This window comes from Nelumbo lutea, chromosome 3 (assembly GCF_056320005.1).
Source record: "Nelumbo lutea isolate HS-2025 chromosome 3, American lotus-T2T, whole genome shotgun sequence".
NCBI classification, from domain to species: Eukaryota; Viridiplantae; Streptophyta; class Magnoliopsida; order Proteales; family Nelumbonaceae; genus Nelumbo; species Nelumbo lutea.
In genome coordinates this window covers 35,155,720-35,176,790 of record NC_142686.1, presented here as the reverse complement: position 1 = coordinate 35,176,790, position 21,071 = coordinate 35,155,720, and the positions used below count along the sequence as shown (strand labels likewise).

General features: G+C 35.6%; 1 protein-coding gene and 2 long non-coding RNA genes across 3 annotated transcripts; 2 read left to right on the top strand and 1 right to left on the bottom strand.

The window, feature by feature from the left end:
* Nucleotides 1-6,826: 6,826 nt before the first annotated feature.
* On the bottom strand, nucleotides 6,827-11,919 carry LOC148864198 (gibberellin 2-beta-dioxygenase 6-like). Its single transcript, XM_088974702.1, has 3 exons — nucleotides 11,363-11,919; nucleotides 9,629-9,953; nucleotides 6,827-7,367 (listed from the first exon to the last, which is right to left on the bottom strand). Exons 1-3 carry the CDS (start codon nucleotides 11,866-11,868, stop codon nucleotides 7,137-7,139), a joined length of 1,062 nt encoding a protein of 353 aa, XP_088830828.1. The 5' UTR covers nucleotides 11,869-11,919; the 3' UTR covers nucleotides 6,827-7,136.
* A 2,546-nt stretch (nucleotides 11,920-14,465) lies between these two features.
* On the top strand, nucleotides 14,466-18,768 carry LOC148864196 (uncharacterized). Its single transcript, XR_016109033.1, has 3 exons — nucleotides 14,466-14,664; nucleotides 16,951-16,999; nucleotides 18,379-18,768. It is a non-coding gene; the product is annotated as an uncharacterized LOC148864196 (long non-coding RNA).
* LOC148864197 (uncharacterized) lies at nucleotides 17,188-18,262 on the top strand. The gene is made up of 2 exons (XR_016109034.1): nucleotides 17,188-17,446; nucleotides 17,546-18,262. It is a non-coding gene; the product is annotated as an uncharacterized LOC148864197 (long non-coding RNA).
* Nucleotides 18,769-21,071: the final 2,303 nt, after the last annotated feature.

Sequence of the window (21,071 nt, the reverse complement as noted above, 5' to 3'; positions counted from 1 at the left end):
TTTGTGGGTCACAGATGTGAATTCGCTTTTAGAGTAGACTGGATTCAGTCAGAGCAAAGCCCATCCGAACAACCATCATAGCCTTGCATTGGGGATATATCTCCATGAAATAAAGCACAGAAGTATGGAGATATTCCCGATGCAAGGTTAGGCTGTTCGAACGGGCTTTGCTCTAATTGAAGCCGATCTCCTTTTAGACAGCTTCACCCATAGATGTATGTTAAATTTATGGGGAGATGTTCCCAATGTGTGGCTGGATGCTTGTGCTTTTAAAGTGTATGTAGAGTTTTTGGTTCAAGGAGATCCTCGTCCACCCACACCATTATAACATTTTGCCTTTGTGCTCCGTTTGGTATGTGGGATGGGGATGAGAAAAAGGGAATATTTTAAAAATATTTCATTTTCTCTTATTTGGTTTGAGGGAAACAAAGGGATGGGATGGGAAAGACATAGGATGGCAAATCCCAAAATCATGGAATCGGGGTCGCACCAAAACAGTGCGACCTTGATAAAATAACTGGAAAACCACTGTTACCACTTACCATCGACGATGAATAGAGGGATGGGCCGAGAAAAGTGAACCAGTGACGACGAAGAGGAAGGATAGAAACAGTGTGACTCCATCTTCCTCCCTTTCTCCCTTTCTTAGTGTGATTCCATCTTCCTCTTCTCTCTTCTCCCTCATCGTCTTCTCTCTTCTCTTCCTCCGTCTTCTCTCTTCTTCCTCTTCAGACTATGACGGACTCAGCTGGAGGTTTTGACTCAGATAGAGGGAGTCGGGAGCTTGAGAGAATGTGTGTGTTTTGAGGAAGGACGAACTAGGGAATCGTCTTCATTGTCGGCGAAGCTGAGTAGCTAGGGACCTTGGTGTTGTTTCTTGGGCCATTTTGGTTCGTGCCTCTATTTGTGAAGTTCCTGAAGTTGAGTGTTTTGAGGAAGGACGAACAGAAGTTCCTGAAGTTCCTAAAGGGGGTTTTTTGATATGGTGGTGTCTTCTATCTGAAGGGGTAGCCGTGCCTTTGTTCATCTCGAATGAATGAGGAAGGTGAACAGTGCCATTTCGGTCCCTTTTTCACTTTCCCATCCCAATAAAACCAAACAATGGAAAGTTAAATTTTTATACTTTCCCATCCCATCCCATCTCATCTTTTCCCATCTCACCCAAATCTTCCTACAAACTAAATGGAGCCTAAAGGAATGGAATAGGCACCGCCACAAGAATATGCGTTCTCCCAATTCTCTCGTCATTTCTCCTTTCTTCTCCTTATTTTTCCTGCAGACAATGGTCTATATTGATATCTTTCAAAACGTGAGTAGGGTTTGTTGCTGCAGCATTGGCTGGTGAACAAGATAAGTGTAGGACAATGGTCTATATTGGATGCATTTCATTGGAGTGGAGTATAAATGTATAATCTCAGAAACAATTCTGGTGGAGTTATCATCTAAGGTGAGTAATTCTTAAGTCTGGGAACTCTTGTTTCTTATGCTTTGTAAGCCATAATCGCAGATTTGGTCTATGGGGATTATTCTGGCCTGTAATGGATTAGAACATTTTTCCACTCATTGTTTATTGGTTCATATTTAGGGTTGTCAATGGGTCCCAACTGACTGAACCACACCAATTAACGGTTCATAGTTTTGTGATTATGTCCTAATTAACAATTGGGTCGGTTCTGGTTCTTGCTTGTTGCAAATTGATTATTTTCTTAATAATATATAAAAGACTCCTACTTTTGTTTTGTATTTTTTTTTTGTATTTTATGTCTAAAATAATAAATTTGATAAATAATATATAAGATAATTTTAATTAAAAACATTTGATTTATTAACATATAAATAATTTACTGTCTTACCATCATTCTTATTAAGGTCATATTATTAAAAATCACGTTTTAACTTATTATTTATATACATAATTATAGCTGTAGTATAATCAGATCTATTGGGTCAGGCCTGAGTATCCTGATTATTAATCAGGACAGTTTTGGGTCTATGATCACTGGAACACCCTGTCATCGATCAGACCCGACCATTGACAGTCCTATGCATGTGTGTCTGTTGAAAGGTAACAACAGTGTGACTGTCTAATATATGCTAAACCAGTGACATAAAGTGGATTGTCTTGACAAGATGATATATAGTGACTACCCTTTGCTGACTGATAGAAGTAGTGTTTGGTTATTATTATTGACCTAAGAATGACAATAGATGACTCCACAACTTTTTGCGTTTTCAGCTTTCCATCTATGACTGGTGGTGGTATGTAAAATGTAAAATTTCTAATTTCTATCACTTGGCCACTTTTTTTAGGTCCATTTATCCTTTGACCCGTATTTTAGGAGAATAAAAAAAATGTTGTTGACTCGACCAACAATCCAGTGACCTTATATGGTTGAATCCTGTGACAATCAATTGTTAGAAATTGACATTAATTCTCTTTTTCTCTTTTTTTATAGTTTTAGTCATTTCCATCATTATTAGAAATAATAAATTTTCTTTATCACACTTCTTTTCTTTAATATCATAAATATATAATACTACATATTTTATTTTTTGTATTTTAAAATAAGGGCTAAAACAAGAGTGCAAATCAAAGTACATTTAGGATTGAAGATCAAATGTTGCCCATAGAATAGAGTAGGATGCACACCAACGCTTTCATGTGATAGATAAATACCATTTAGATTAAAAGGAAAATTTTATATAATAATAGTAAGGCCAATTATGTTGTATGAACAGAGTGTTGGGCAACCAAGAAACATGTCAACATATGAGCATGGAAAAATTATATATGTTCAGATGGATGAGTGAAAAACTAGAAAAGATAGGACTAAAAAGAAAGTCATTTGAAAGAACTTAGAAATAGCTCTAATGGATAATAAAATGAGAGAAAGAAGACTAAGATGGTTTGGTCTCGTGCATAAAAAACCTCGAATAGCACTTGTAAGAAGTGGTCTATACTATAGAAAGTTTAAGGGGCTAAAAGGGATAGGGGTAGACCAAATAAGAACATGGGTTGAAGTAGTGAAAAATGATTTAAATGCCCATAATTTAATAATGTATATGGCATTGAACAAAATGAAATGGTGAAATAGGAACCTTGTAGCCAATCCTATATAATTGGGATAAGCCTTGGATGATGATGTTTTGATCCATGACATCAAGGGTTGACCCTTTTGATCAGAATAGTTGACCGTTGACCCACCATTGAAGGAAAAAGTGGTTCCATTTCCAGGTATTTTTCTTAAACATTGAGTTAGGATGCTTTGATAAGCAAAGGTACAGAACCCAAGAGTGAAGGAATTACACATGAATGATGACAATAGGAGGATTATATGGTTATGTCCAAAACATTAAGGGCCCATTTGGTTCATGCGAATAGGGGTCTAGAATAGAAATTGGAATGGGTGAAATTGGAACCCCATTCCCATTCCCTCCCTCTCCCTTGCGAATGAAATTCCATTCCAGCTTATATCAATTCCGATTCCAGTTCCTGTCTGAACCAAACAGACTATGAGAATAGGCTATTTCAATTCTGTTTCTGAATACAAACCAAACGGCTAAGAGTCTTAATCCACTATTTTGCTCTCACTTCTACATGGAAAGAATCACTGCTAGGCAATCAATGAGAATCTTAACTTTCCACCTAGGGTTCAGGTATTGGGGAGTATAGATTTTATACCACTTGTAACGAGAATAGGAGCAACAAGAAGCCATAATGTAGTAAGAGGAAGAAGAGCTCTGGCATTTGACTTGCATGATTGGTTGATCTCTTGTATAAACTTTTTTTGAGACTCCAAAGTTTACCCCAAGTGGATGGGTGGCCCACTTTGGATTTGGGGGATGTTTGGAACCATGGCCGTTTTTCATAAAAACGGTGCCACGTCGGATCCACAGGCGTTTCAACAAACACCCATGTATCTCATTGTTTGGTTAGCCGATTATTAAAAAATCGGGTATGCCTCGAAAATCAGGACCCCACCGATGCATTTCATGCATCAGTGAACCGTTTCCCCCTATGGTTGGCTGATGTGTATCCTATGTGGTGCTTACCTGTCAGCACATACATGAAAAATGGTTATGAAAATTGCCTTCCCAAACAGCATAGTGTTGCTCACTGCCTACGTGGCACAAGCATTTTTTTTGTAAAAAAACAGGTCTTGAACGCATGAGCATTTTTCTTGAAAATCGGTCTCAAAAAATGCCTACACTTCCAAACACCATGTTTATTACAAAATTGCTAAAAGAAAAGACCTAAGGAAAATTTGTTTGGGTCTAAGTTTATACATTACCCCTCTTATAACTAAACCAATTCCATTACATGTTTCTATTATTCCTTCCAAAATTCATTTTTCTTTATACAATTTGTCATCTGGTAGAGGTAAGGTAAGGCTAATTAACGGTTTTTTGTCTACTATTTCTAGTCAAATAACTGTTACCATCTCATATGCATTCTTAGTTTTACTTTGATTCATGCTCTTACATTATCCTTTTAACTTTATTTTCATCAATAGTATAACAAAGTTCTTGAACTATAACTTAAACTATTTCTAGATTCTTGTGTTTTCTTAGATGATTGGTAGAGTAGAAAGTCCATGGTAGTCTTCATATTGGAATTGGATCAAGTGAATTCTTCTGTATATGATTCAAATTATTGATACATATTGTATTGTATTATACGATACACCGGTATTTGAGGTTTGTTGATACATATGCAGTACCAAAGTCAAATATGACACTATTAGTTAGGTCATTTGTAATATTATGCATCTGCACAGAGGAATTGGAATCTAATACTTGCATTGGGTTTGATGTAAATCATAAAAGTTAAATCCAAAATACCATGCATGGAATACAGTTAATAATTATTTGTACGAATACATAATACATGTTCTTCCATTAATTGTCATAAAATAAAAAGCTTTTACATTTTTTATTTTTTGAGGTTATAATTATAAAATAGATAGTTTTAAATTAAAATATTCATTTCATGTGTTTATATACTAATTTTTTTCATTATTTTCTTATTTTTTAGGGTTTAATCAACACAAACATTGCTAAATGCTGAATTGAACCCTCAAATACTTCAAAACCTGAACCAATAAGCAAGGAAGAACATAAAATGTTGTCCAATCAACACATTTTCTTATTTTTCTTTACTAATTTTGTGTGTTTCTATACTAATTTCTTCTTCTTCTTCTTCTTCTTCTTCTTCTTCTTTTCCTATAACAGAAATAGGGGTTCAGCCCCTATATTTTTTTAATTTTCTTTTCTTTCTTCTTTTTCTTCTCATGAATATGTTGGAATGTGTTGATTTTCTATACTTTAACATGAAGTTTATACTTTTTTTTATGAAAATTATGGATCTTTATTAAGGAAATATGATTATGGAACATAGGAAACTACCATAGGATACATGTTTTTACTTAAAAAAATCCATCGCCTAGGCGATTAGGCAACATTGCCTAATATGATATATAGAAAATCCTAATCTCACCTTGGTGCCTTGAAAACTATGTATCATGATATTTAGTGTTATTCTTAAAATTCATAGAAATATATAAATATGATAAATTGTCCAATTACAATATAGTTGTCATCAATGCTATCTTTTTTAATCCCAAGTCTCTACTACAACCAACAGGAGACTTACCAATCAGCCGGTTAGCACCTTTCATAGTTTTCAATGTGTTATGCTTAGGTGATTAGGCACATTTGATGCTTGCCTTGCTAAAAACCAAACCATTTCTATAAAAAGCTTTATAATATTTGTATATTGAGTTCATAATAATAAGGTAGGCAATGATACACTATATCATTCTTCTTTTTTTAATTGATAAAGCAATTTATTTTTATTAGTTTATGATTTTATTAGGGTTTGGGCGATACAGAAATCGAAAGACTACTTAGAGACATTTAGACCCGCCATTAATTATAGGGATGGCAATTTTCCCCATCTCCGATGGCCCAACCCTATGGGGTCGGGGAATGGGGATGGGGATTGAAGTCCCCGTCCCACCCTGACTCCGATTATATATATCAAAACATATTTAAAATATTGTTTATAATTTAAACTTTTTATTTATTTTAAGTAAATTTTTTTCAAAAAAAAACTATTATCTAAAAAAATTTGGGGATTCGAGTCTCTGTGGGGAACCCATCCCGTCTGAAATCGGGAATGGAGGACAAATTTTATTCACAACAGGGATGGGGTTAATTTCAGAATCAGGGGCAGAAACGGGAAATATGACCCCCACTCCAAACCTGCCCCATTCCTATTTAATTATGCCACTGCTAGCCATTAATTATGGTACATTAACACGCGCTATGCATTTTTCTCCTTGTTAAAAAATCAAATGTTGCAATTAGTGAGACTTAAACATAGGTCACCCAAATCTGAAATATGCTCAGCTCTACACCATTAGACCATCTTACCAACTCGAAATGAAATAAAATAACTTTTATTTAATTTATTGTGCACGTGTAATTTAAATAAATAAAAATATATATTTAAAATTAAGATTTTATAAATGTTAATGAAATGAATAATTTATCAAATCCATAAATTCATATTTATATAAAAAAAGATGTTGTTTAATCTAGGAAATTTATAGAATCATTTTACTGTTTGCTTTGAGTTTGTTAATACAATAGTAAATAGAAGTACAACCATGCATGACTCAACAGGAACTAGGATTTTCATTGCATTGCTCTCTGCTGCTTATTAATAAAGTTTTATTCTCAACTCAGCTTCTAGCTACTTGTCACCATTTAATATGAAAGTTAGCATGTATCCAATATTTCCATCGATCAAGATTAGATTAGAGCTCTCAAATATCAACCTTCATGTATCAACTAAAGTTCAAAATATTGATACATCCATACGCTGGTAAGGGTGTATTGGGCGAATTGATGCCTTTTTTTTTTTTTTTTTTAAACCGCCAATTCTAGAAGGCCAGTTTAGAACTCCTCTACCCCCTGAACCGATCAGACCCTAATACATCCACTATAGGGACATATTAGAGAGATTTCAAAATAATACGTATCAGCCGATACAGGCCAATATATGTCGATACTTTAAACTTTGGTATCAACCAATAATAATATCTGAGTTTAACGGTGTTAATATGTTTAAGCTAAAGGAGAAACCTTGGAAGGCCAACTTTGTGGCCAGTTTTCTTCACATCTTCCTGAACTTGTCTCCTGTATTCATCAAATGTAAATTTCCTGTAAACGGAGGGCTCCTTGAAACTTTCAATCAGAGAGTCAAAGGATGGGCACAGAAAGTAGGCTATTGAGTACCTATCCACCTTTTTATTACTCATAACCTTGTGCTCTACGCTCTTGTATATGTTGTTGCTCCATGCCTGCATTTGGTATTAATCAATGAATCAATCTTTCAAATTTGACACTAATACAAATACAGTGTAAATACATATAAAAGACAAGGTTTTGCACTCTATATATTTGTATTTGTATTCTTTCTAAACTGAACCTAAGGCTGTATTTGGTTGTAATGCAAATAAATTTATAATGATGCAAAACTATGACAGTGCAAATGATTTGAGTGTAGCTTTTGACCTATCTTTGTTTCAAATTTTAACTTATTTTGTTTGATTGCAGTATAAATAAAGTAAATTAAGACATGAAACGGAATAAAGTAAAACACAGCACAAATTTAAACTAAAAGTAGCATTTTCTTCATTTGCACTCCCATGCATTTGTACTAGTGCGAATAAAATTGAACAGCAGCCAAACACAGCATAAAGGAATTTTCAATTACTTGGCACAGAAAGCAGGCAATTAGTTGTATTCTAGTAGTTTTCTAAGGACAGTTTTGCCCATTCAATTTAATAGCAATTATGTTGTTATTAGTATCATAATTAGTTCTCATGGATTTGTATTGTAAATTTCCCCTTCAATTAAATAGCACCTTAAATGCTATTATTTGTAACATTTGCCATTTCTAATCTCCTTAAATTCTGAAATTCTATCCTTATGTTATGTTACCTTTGTAATGGATAGCCATGATTTAGTGTAATTAAGCTGTAAAAGGCCCCTCTACATGTAATGGTACACCAAATATCACAACTTTATTAGTATAATAGTTCATTGTCCTCATAAGTTTGTGATGTAATTTTGCCCAGGAATGCTACTGAACAATGAGCTTATGCAATTCTTTATTTTCTTGGCCTAATAAACAAGGTGGGACTCAAGAAAAAGGCATGTCCAACCTTGTATATATAGTTTGTAATGCATGATGTTGTTGTTTACTTAGAACTAGCAACAGGCAAGTAAATCCATGCAATGCATAATAGAAATTTGGTTAGCTTTAGGTTGAGAAATTTGGGTCCAAGCCAAGGTCCATATTTAATTAGGGTTGGTCTTGAGTTGGCTCTTAACCCGACCTAATGTAATGCACCTAGTTTAAGAGTTAAAAGGGGTTGAGAGAGAGAGAGAGAGAGAGAGAGAGAGAGAGAGAGAGAGAGTGTTAAGATTGATCTTATTAAAGAGAGTAATGAAGGATTTTACTATAGAGAAATTTAAGAACTGAGAGCATTTTTATTGTGGCTTTTTATATTTTAATAAATTAAATTTAAAAATAAATAATCACATGTACAAAAAAATGAGAAGAGAGGGAGGTCCATGTGAGCATTGAGGTGAGTGGAATATTGGTGATGCTTTCCTTTTCCTTTATATAGTAGATATAGTTTCCTTTTGACATTAAGGCTGCATTTAGTGTGGGTCTCATCATTAAATGCTCCAATTATCTTAACTTTGGTTAAAAAATTGATTATCAAAAGAATACAAAATTGTATCCAAAAAATAAGTACAGTAAAGATCTCTTTTTAGAATACAAAAAAATATTAAAAAAATACATCTTTGATCTAATAATCTTTACTTTTTTACATGTCAAATAAACGCTTACAAACGCGAACCGCTACCCTGATTCAACATTTGTATTACAAACAAAGTGAACCTAAATGTTAATTTTGTTAACCACTACCTATATATTTCTTCTTTGTGCCTCTTAAATTCCACCAATTCAGCACTATACCTTCTGTATAGTATATAAAATTCCAAAGAATGAAAGAAAAGGCAATGAGTCAATGTTGCACCTTTTCTTAAAAGTTACAAAGCATTTTTACAATATCCTTCAAAAGTTAAAAAGCATTTTTACAATAAATTTTCAAAAGTTAAACAACTGGTGTGGGGTGGAGGAAAAGAGCTCAACCACCCTCCCCACCCCTGCCACCACAAAAAATAAATAATTGCATAAGGTAGGGGCCGGCCACCAAAGTCTTGGAAATTTCAATATAGTGGCTGGCCGCCCCCCCCCCCCCCCCCCCCCCCCTAAGGGAGGTTTCCTGAGTCTGCCTATAAATGCCCACTTGTATTTGAATCTAAGTAATAATTATTTAAGTGGGTGTCCCCTTTCATTCATCCCTTTGAATAATAGACCCACTCACTCACTTCTGAAATAGTTTTTCTTTAATTTGAAAGATAAGTGATTAATTCACCATTAATGATTTGAAAAGACAATTAGTTTATTCAATTATATATATCGGATTTTAAAAGTAAATATGAATCAGGTCAAATAATATCCTCAGGATAAGCATATATATACCTGAAAAAGATCACCTATATTGACGACCAGTGCATCTTGATTGGGTTGTACAGAGACCCATCTGGAATCCTTCATTAGTTGTAACCCACCAATTTGATCTTGATAAAGTATAGTTAGAAAGTCGCTGTCTGTATGAGGTACTAAGCCATGAATATCTGATGATGAGATTGGGCATCGTGGGTAGTGATTCAATCGAAGAAAACATGTGTTCTCGTTGCAATATTCGTCGAAAAGAGCTCCTGGATGACCCAGATTCTCTGCTAAAACACCTGCCAGCAACCGGGCAACTTCCGACATGGCTGTAGCCAATTTCCTCATCACTTCCCTGCATCACCGGCTAGCTAGCGTTAATTTACAACTTGATTCTCTGCTAAATCTAAGCTAACGACATTCGATAAATCTGAAATATGAAATTTGAAAAATTAAAAAAGATATATTATTTATGTTTGAAATCTGAAAGGAGATATAGATGATTTTTTATTTTTTAGAGGTTCTGAATAGATAATCTTGTTTGTGTTGGGTTAAATCTTCAGTGTCTTAAATTTCCTGATTTTACTATTTTACCATTAGAATATAAAAATTATAAAAAATAAAAATAATTTATTAAAATCAAATAATATTGAAAAATATGAGTAAATTTGAATAAAAAAATAATAAAATAGTTAATAATTAATAAAAAATAAAATATGTAACCGGCCTCGATGATCTTTCAGTCGATTCCTCTTGATAACAATCCTGCCACTGTTAATGGGTATTGAGTTCCGACAAGGAGAAGACAGCTCGGCGTTTGCATCGGCTGGCGGCACCTCAACCGTCCAATTAGAGTGATTTGTAGTCAGTTCGACGGTTGGGCTTTTTCCAACCTCTTCGTTCTCATCTTCTATGGTTAAAGTGATTTGCAGTTGGTTTGACGATTGGTGCTTTTCCAACCTCTTGGTTCTCATCTTTTGTGGTTAAAGTGATTTGCAGTCGTTCTCATATACTCGAGTCTTGACATTCAGAAAGAGAAAGAGATTGCCATTGTTGTGAGCTGTAGTGGCAATCGAAAACGAAAAATAGAGGACAAAATCCACGGGACCATAAAGGAAGAAGAAGAAAAAGAGAAAAGAAGAGAGAGTGTCACTTGCCGCCACTGAGTTTCTGTTGCATCAAGTGGAGAAGATGAACAATGGGAGGGAGAAACACATGCTTATCTTTAATTAAGGGTATTATGTACTTTCGGCTAAGTTTGAAATGGGTATGAGCACGTCCAACACCCAGCATGGGTCTTATTACTTTAGATCTAAAAATTCATTTTAAACCCAAATTCAAATACACTTTTAAACACTTTTGGCGTCTGAAAAGTAATATTTTCAAACTTCAAAGGTCTAATAAACAATAGAATAAGAATGGAAAGTAAATGCATGTTTGGCATTAGACCTCAGCTAACTGTTTAATTTTTTTTTACGTTGGAGGGTTTTTTAACATGGTATCAGAGCTTTTTTGACTAGATGGTTCAATGTTCCATCTCTTGCAATTTTCATTATAATTATTAAATTTCAACATAAGCTATATATGATTGTGTACCCACACTCCAAGCCGAAAAGGGCGTGTGAAAGAATAAAAACCTATAGGATGAAGGTTTGTAATTTAAATATTTAGTAATGGAATCAGCCCTAGGGCATATATATATATTCTTCAAAACCAACAATTAAACTCAAAATGTCAAGTTAGTGAACCAACGCATAATAATACCTTAGAGATAGAGAGGTAAGGTCTTGATAAAAAGCCTCATCTGATACCTTGGTGAGAGGAATATGGAAAGCCTCAGACCAAGATAATTGATTGGGACGAGTCGCAGTAGAATTTCCCCACCTGTATGAATCATTGAGAAATCCACCATGAGCACTAGCTTTTCTCTGGAAAGGTGTCTCAAACACCTTGACTTGCTCTCTCCTCATCTCACCCAGAAGCTGGGGTCTTATGTTATGGTTCACCACCTGGAAGAAGCCCCACTCCGACGACGCCCTCACGATTGCCGCTGCACAAGCCTGCCGCTTCCCTCCGTCGTTGCTCCACAGACCACCAAGATCTATTACCGGGAGTAGTCCACATTCCTCCACCACTCCATGCTGCCTACCGTCGCCCCGAGTTGTGTAAACTTGTCCAGCTGAGCGGTGTAACAATACTGTGTACTGGTCTAGCAGAGGTGGGTCTGAGCTGTCTGGTGCAAATTTTGGATCAGTACTCATGGTTTTCATGCAACCCCAAATGCCAGAGAAACGTTACCAATCAATAAACGAGAATAATCCAGCGGAATGCTAGAAACCCAAGTATATATGTGAATTGTGTGATGAATATTGATGATGCAGTAGTCTGACTCTGGCAGAGAAGATATATGAACAAATTAAGGGGGTTTAATTAGAGAGTACTGTGGGATCGAGGACTAAGCACAAGGAGAAAAGACAAGAAAAAAGGAGATGGACTGATGGGTGAAGGTGATAAAAAGGAGCTACCTAGGGAGGACCATGCAATGGCCTAACTCTTCTTTTTGACTTTGTATCGACGACAAGGTGGGCGCTAAATGGAAGTTATCATCAGTTCATTCCACCTCCTGCAACGATCGATAGCGTGGCCCTGGTCTCTGGATGAAAGTTATTGGTTCATTCCACTTCCTGAACAGCACAGATATCTCCACTACTGTGAGTCTCTGACATTTCTATATATATTCTTCTTTTAGGCTTATGCATGCGCTACACATGTAGGAAATTGTAACGAGAAATCATGGCAGCATTGAAACATTGGTAAATAATCGTCTCCCTTTGAACTCATTACAAATTGAAGATCTCTCATCACCAAGTTTTTTTCTTGGGATTTTTCTGTTGTCTCTGACGGACCCTTTAATAGTACTGCAGTCCCCATTGGTGATTGTGTTGTCAAATGAAAAAAAAAAAAGAATGATATCTGATTGGATTGAATTTAGATATCTAAGGCTTCGATGATGATTTCTTTTGAAGCCAAGAATTCAAAAACTTCATCCATAAATTCTCAGATTACAAATCTATAAAATATACAAATTAACAGCAAGTGAAAATTATAACAATGGAGAGAGATGATTAAACTTGCTGATGAACAACAAACTAGAGCACTGGGAATTGAAACAAACAGCCCATGAAACCTCTTTGAACAGCGCAAAAGATATGAGATGCCAAAAAGGAGGAGCAAACTGCTTCCAACAGAAATCAATCTCAGCTAAACAAATTGCAATATGAGGTGATGATCATGAATTGGGTTTGAAGATTCGAATTAATTGGCTGAATTTGAATATTTGATTGTTCAATCAAATTTGAATTTGGGTGCTCTTTTCATATTTGATAATTCAAATTTGAACATTATCTGTTTCTCTTCAAATTAACTCTGTTGACACCCTTACTTAAACCCATGAATTTAGGAAAAAGAAAATATGAAGCACAATGCATAATTGACATGTGGGTCACAGCTGAACCAAGGATTGTTCAGTGTGTTGTAACTTGTAAGATGTGGGGTAAGATAGGTCACTTTATAAAAATTAATTTGAGCTTCATTAATGAAAAAAAAAATGAGCTTAGGTGAAGTGGGGCGGGAATTCCCAAGTTAATTATTTCTATGGTAAACTAAATATACCTCCTTTGGATTTTTTTTTTCTTCTTTTTCATAGATTACCTCCTTTGGAGTTTCAGTCAAATATTAAGATCTTCCCTCAGGTTTACTTATGAACTTTAAAAAAACATTATAAAAACTTCCCCAGGGTTTCCGACAATCTAATAAACCTTCCTTATTTTTTACCCTAACAATAACCTCCTCTATAGTTTTGTAAAAAAAAGTGAAAGTACCTCTCTTCCATTAGCTTTCGGATGGAAAATGTTGTTATAATGTATTTTTTTTTAATAGGAAAATGTTGTTATAATGTTTTTTTTTTTTTGAATACCAAGGCCGCATTTGGCAAGTCTATTCGTGTGGGCTTTTGGCTGTTGAAAAGCCGGGAAGCTCAATATTCAGGCTTTTCCCATTTGGTAAATGATAGATCTATTGGTAAAAAGACAGCTCACAAAAGACAAGAAAAGCCTGAATTTGGGTTTTTTCAGGAAGCTTCATGAAGCTTCCGCAATCTTCTGTCTTCTTCGAACGTGTGCCACAACGCACGCGCTTATGACTAGACCTGTTTGGGCCGGGCCGGGCTTTTAGTCCCTATTAATGAAAATATGCTAGGTTCGAGCCCGAGCCTGATAAAAAGCCCGAAGCCCGAAGCCCGACCTAATAAATTTCGCAGAGAGAGAGAGAGAGAGAGAGAGAACTCACCGTCTCACTTTGACAGAGATCCCTCATCAGTTTGCAACTTCACATCTGGGGGGAGAGAGAGAGAGAGAGAGAGAGAGAGAGAGAACTCACTATCACACTTTGACAGAGATCCCTCATCAATTCGCAACTTCGCATCAAAGAGAGAGAGAGATAGAGAGAGAAAACACACTGTCGCTACCTGAGTTATTGCGTCGGTGAACGTTCGCCGCCTCATTGTGGAGTGTGGAGGATGTGGAGGTTAGAGAAAAAGGGTTCGGCTAGAAAAAGAAGAGGCAAAGAGGCAAAGAGATAATAAAAAGATGGGGCTATTCGATTAGTGTTTGTTAGGTCTAGGTTTAGGTCGGGCAGGGCTATTTTGACAAAACCCGAGCCCGACTCGAATTTATTGCAATACGGGCTTTTTGGCCCGAGTTTAAGCCTGCAAGCCTATAACCATGTTCAAGCCGGTCCGGGGGCCGAGCCGGCCCGTGGGGGCACCCGGCCGATGAACAGGTCTACTTGTGACAAAATACCAATCCTTAAATAAAAACTCTCAGATGTTTCAAGCCCTATCTCTCAACTCCGCCATTGTCGACCTGCATTATATTCTCTTCTTCTTCTTGAAGTGTCTTTTTGCTCTTTTTCTTCTTCATGCGGGCTAATCTTTCTCTCCTTTTTGCAGGTATACCATCAGGGTAACTTACAACGATCGGAGGTTTGAAAACTTACTAACAAGACAGGTACAACCCCCATTTCCCTTCTTTGTCTAGAATTTCTTCTTCGTCTCCTATTGTTTGTTGTTATAGTATAAACCCTTCTTCGTTTGGAACCCCTTAAGCCAACCTACGGCTTCCAATCCTACCAAAACCGTCTCCCTACTATCCTCCCTAATTTTCACCAAAACTGTTTCTCTTTAATTTTCACTGCGGCTCCCTGATTTTCAACAAATTTTGATCATTCTCAGTGCTGTCTAGTGTCTACCTAGACTCTTTGAAAAGTAGAAGCTTTTCCAATGAAGAAAGTCGATATTGTTTTGCCACTTCTGGCCATTGTTCTCTGCCTTGTCCCCCTCAGTACAACTTGATCTGAGCGAATGAGACACAATGGGACACCTTCCTTCTAAACCTTTTACTCTTTACTGAGAGTTAATTGCTAGCTCGGCCTCTTCTTCTCTGTCCTGTCTTACCATTAACTCTCAGTGGAATGTCCCAACCCCCTGTAATGTAGCTCCCATGGACGTCACACCATCCTCAACCTAAATATCTGCTCTAGACATTATATATCCATGTGTAGGCCATGAGGTCCACCTCCTGTAAATAATATTAGGGCGGTCTGAGATCGATGTTTGTGATTTGTGTGATTAGAGTTGGTGAAAAGACCCACCTCTCACCTCTCTGTTTTCTAGTTTACACTCGTTATCAATCTTTTAACACTTATAGTTTACCATGCTGCTATGCAAAGCTTTAGCTGTGTAGGATCATATTGAGCTTTAGCATTTGATTCTCAGTACCTTTGTCTCAGAGTACAATCATTTTGAATTTTGATTATAGATAGATAAAAAAAAAAATATCCAATGCATCTATATATCTATGATCTACCACACATTAGTTCAAACCAACAAAGAGAAACGCAGTTCCACTGTAATTGAATTAATGTGATTTAATCTTGTTGACTGACTACTAGTTGTGATTGGAAACTGGACTGCCTTGCCTGGCCAATAATTCATTTTGGGTGGAGAGCTATCCTTGTCCATAAGCCCTAGATTTCATGCATCATGTCACATTCACTAGGGCTTGTGAAATATCTTTGACCTATGTAATGGAGTGAATAACAGTTATCACCTAATTGTTTCCTAATGTGCTTTTATGCTATCCCCAATATGGATTCCCTGCTCACTTACTGTATCCCTAACAAGTTTTGCCAGATGTATACTGATTTTTCTTTTTCTTTTTAATTTCTTTGGGTTATGATGCTTCGAGATCCATACTTTTTCTCTAATGTCGAAGTAAAGCAATCAATAATTTTTTATGCAAAGGCGCAGTGTGGAAGCTCAATTTATTGATCTAGGTGCATCAGAATCATTTCTATTTATTGATATGGTTGGTTCCAATCTATAAAGATTGGGTGAAACAAATTTTGGCTACTGGGTTCCAATCTATAAAGATTGGGTGAAACAGATTTCGCTCCATCAGAATCATTTCTATTGCTAGTTGGTTCCAAGCTCTAAAGATTGGCATTTGAACATGTGAGACATAAGTATCTGAAAAAAGCATGCATACACCGACCCTCTAGAAGTACACACTCATCCAATCTAATTCAAGTAGGGCCTAAAAAGCATGCTACTTAATCAAATTGGTCTCAGACCCAAACCAGACAGAGTTGTACATCTCTCTAAAGCTTTCATTGTTATTCAAGGCTGTAAATGGTTTGGATCCAGATCAAATATATATAGATTTGAATTTCTGATAGCAATAATATTTGAATTTGAATGAAATATTATCCATCAAAATTAATTTGGATATTATGTATTATCAATAAAATTCATTAAGAATAGTTTTTAATGAGGCTTGACATAGTAGACACCAATGCTGATTTCGGTGTAAATTCTTATTTATTTTTGTTTCAGTTTTTGCTTTATTTTATTTATTTGCATTGCAGCAAAAAAAATAAAACCTGAAGCTAATTAAGGGAGTGTTCCAATGAATAGTTCTAATCAATAATGCAATCCACATAGAGTTATGAAAGACCAGCTTACACATATCATATGCTTCTCCACCTGTTTACAATATATCATATGCTTCTCCACTTGTTTACATATATCATATAATTCTCCACTATTAAATTGCTTTGTTTCATCATAAACTTCATGTTGTAGATCTGATGTAAAAAGACATGTTTACATATACCTCCTATTTTTTTAATGTATCTTTCTAAGGTGGTGAACTTGGTTGCTTGGGGGTTGTACTAGCAAGTTTGCTGAAACTATCAAACTTTGTTTTCTTTTTTTGTGCAACTTTATATTACAGCCATTTGCATATTTTTTGGGTTCATCTACCACAGGTGACTCCTATCACTGTAAGTAATTTCATACTTGTGTTATTTACTTATTCAACACAAAATTTAAAATGATTCTAGCACTTCGATAGTAACTAATGATCTGATTATTATATAAATGGCAAATAGTGTAGTCAATACCACAACATTTGATGATGCACCCATTATTAATGCAAATTGGACTCTTGCACAATAAAATATTTTCATAGATTTACTAGTACTTCAAGTACAAAGTGAGGGAATGGTTTCTGGGTGTCTAAACCAAATGGTTGGAAGGATGTTCAACAAAGTTTTTTTGCACAAGTTGGGTTGAAGTTCAACACTAAATCCTTTAGTAACAAAATACAAGATCTAAAAAGTAGGTATAAGGAGTTTAAGAAATTAAGGTTCGGACAAACGGGATTTGGCTGGGACGAGGAGAAGCAGATGGTTGTAGCCTCCCTAGAGACATGAGAGAATTATTTGTTGGTATTTTCTGAACTTTGAATTTATTTAGAGATTATCTTTATTTGGGACTTTATATGTATGTAAATGTATATATTGATTGTTGTCCCCTTATTTTTTTAGGCTAACCCCAAGGCGAAAAGGTTTTGTAGTATGGGTTGCCTAGAGTATAATAGCCTTGAAATTCTATTTGGGGGTACCACAGCTACAGGAAGGTTCTCTACATCTCTAGCACGTGGAATAGAATCTCCACCCCGGGATGACGGGCATGTCTCCAATGATCCACACCTTGAAGAAGTTCAACAACCATCACCTGGCATTGTTGATTCAGCCAATATTGATAGTGATCAAATTTCTATTACAACCACCAAGCAAAATGCTCATAGGAAGAGGCCATCTGAATTTTCTGATGCAATTTCTGAACAAAATGTATCAGCAAATAAGAGATTTGAGAAGTTGGTGGAAGCAATTAATGGAATGAATAAAAAATCGGAGAATCATGTCTCTATGAGCAATGTTTTAGCATAATTGAATTCTATTGATGGGCTGGATCATAATGACTACCTAAAACTTTATGAAGTGTTTGAGAAGTCAGATGCAAGAGAGTGGTTCATGAACATGCCCATTAATCTTAGGAAGAATTGGGTGTTCGGTATCCTTAATCGTTAGACTCTTGAATGTTATGTTTTCATCCACGAACCTTTTTTTTTTATGTTTTAGGAGAACAATTGTTTAGAATTGTTATGACTTCTTAAACTACTTCATATGTGTAGGATTGAATAATGGTTTCAGTAGATACAATTCATATGGTATTATATAGTTTTGTGAATTGCTTATTAATTATTGTTTGGATGGTTTAATGGATAGGGTAGCACATTTGGTCCTTAATTTATGACGTGTAGATTTGCAATTAACCAAACATAATGCCTTATGTTTATATGTAAATGTTGTATCAGATTTACAATGGTTGATAATCCGACCAAGAGGATAGTGTTGCAAGCAATTTTGGCTGCTGTTGTAGATGATGAAGAGCAGCAAATGATGACAAATGTCCTCATTGCGAAGGAATTTGAGAAGGAAGAAATGTATCTCTCAAAGACATCTTACCACAATGACATTTTGAACAAGTAAGAGTGGTTGAAAAATGTCATATGCAATGAAGGTAATAGGTGTTTGGAAATGTTTAGAATGACCCTAGAAGCATTTGTTAGCCTAGTAGGTGCATTGAGACAGCGAGGGTTAGTGAAAGATAGTAGACATGTATCAATTGATGAACAGGTTGGAATTCTTTTAAAGATCATAAGACACAACAAATCAAATAGAGATACTGCAAACCGCTTTCAACACTCTAGGGAAACCATTTCACAACACTTTAATTCTGCATTGAAGGCAGTTTGTGAATTTGGCAAGGAAATTGTACAACTCGATGATCTAACTACTGTACCACCTAAGATACTCAACAATCGAAAATATTATCCATGGTTCGAGGTATCTCATACTATATGCGAGATAATTTTTTTAATTATTTATTATTTATTAAAAAATCCATCACCAAACTAGATTATTTTTTTCATCTGCAAAATTGTGTAAGTGCAATAGATGGAATCCATGTTCATGCTTGTGTTCCATCTAGTGATCAAGTTCCATTTAGGGGAAGAAAATCAACAACCACCCAGAATGTGATGTGTGCATGTTTGTTTGATATGCTTGTCACTTTTGTTGAGGTAGGATGGGAGAGTGCTGCACATGGTTCAAGAGTTTTCTTTGAGACGGTTCAAAACCCCGACAATATGTTCCCACTACCACTAGAAAATTAGCAAAATTATCAAATAATTCACCGGAGTTTTTTATTCAATACATTAATACATTTGTTCTATCATATAGGAAAATATTATATAGTTGACTCGGGTTATACAAATATGCCTGGATTTTTGTTTCTATGTCGACTAGAGAGGTACCATTTAAGAGACCTTCAAGGAAGAGGTGGTCGACCCAAGAATGCCGAAGAGTACTTTAATTATATTCATTCTTCATTGAGGAATGTCATAGAAAGTTGCTTCGGTGTTCTTAAGGCAAGATTCCCAATACTAAAGTTGATGCCTCCATACCCACTTCACAAGCAAATTAGAATTGTATTTGCTTGTAGTATGTTACATAATTTCATTCGATTATCGAGAATCCAATATGTGTTTTGGAATGGTTTCCTTCAAGATGGTGTTCCTGTAGAAGGAGAGGGAGGAATGTTTCATGGTACAACACCAACAACTATTGATATAGGATCCCAGGCATCTAGACGGATGGAACAAGTTCGTGATGAAATTATATTCAAGATGGTTGATCATTACAACTTACGTATCAATCGCACCCGCCCAAAAAATATATGCAGGAGGCAATCAAATTAGTTGGGGATTTCAATGAATTATTAAACAATTAATGCTTATGTGTTTTTAATTATGACATTGGTATGTTCTCCACTAGTGATCATGTACTTGTTGGAAATTTCACAAATCATTTGTTAGGTTACAAACAATTTTATTGTGATATGATATTCAATTGTTTTGTTATTTAGTCATGGCAACAAATCAAAGGGGACCAATGTGTCCATGTGGGCGTGGACATATGAAATTGTGGATGGCAAACACCGAGAAAAATTACAGAAGATGGTTTTATAAATGTCCAACCGGTGAGGTATAAGTCCAATACCCAAAAGACCATATTGATCAGTATTTGTGCTTGACATGGATTGAAAATTATTAACATTTTTTTTCTTTCAACCACATGAATATGATTTCATGTGGGCAGATAACTACACCCCGGAAGAATCAAAAGTCCACGTCATTGAATAGCATAATATTGCTCATGAACATGCAAATTACAAGAAATAGTGGGTTGTTGCAATTGGGGCTTATGCTTGTTGTTGTGCCATGATGTGTTTGATCCTTTTTTTGCTAATTTTGATTATCATTTTGTTAGTCTGGAAGTAGGATAAATACCACTAGAAGTGTGGTTAGTATGCCCCTATCATGAACTGATGTATGGCTTTTCCATTTTGGATATCTTTGTAGTTGTATAATACTAAAGTTGTATTATTAAAATTAAGGTTATTATGCTACTAACATGTACAAAAAATTTGAATGTGTAAGTGGGTCCCACCAATGGTATGTACATATGGGGCCCACATTGAAAGAATATTTATGGACTCCATAATGAAGGATATAAATTGCATGTGGGGCCCACATTAATGCATTATGCATATGTCAGATGTACATGGGACCCACCTTGAAAAATATTTATAGGTTTCAAAATGAATGACATGCATAAGTGGACTTACATGTGGGGCCCACATTAATGCCTTATGCATATGTTGAAATGTATGTGGGGACCCCATTGAAAAAATATTTATAAACTCCATAACGAAGGGTATACATAGCTGGAATTGCATGTGGGGCCCACAATATGTATTATTTATATGCTGAAATGTTTGTGGAGTCCACATTATGTATTATATATATGTTGAAATGTATGTGGGGCCCACTTTGAAAAAATATTTGCGGACCCTATAGTGATGGATATGCATACGTGGACTTAATGTGGAGCCCATTTATGGTAAGTGCACGAGGGGCCCACAACTATGAAATGAATGTTGACC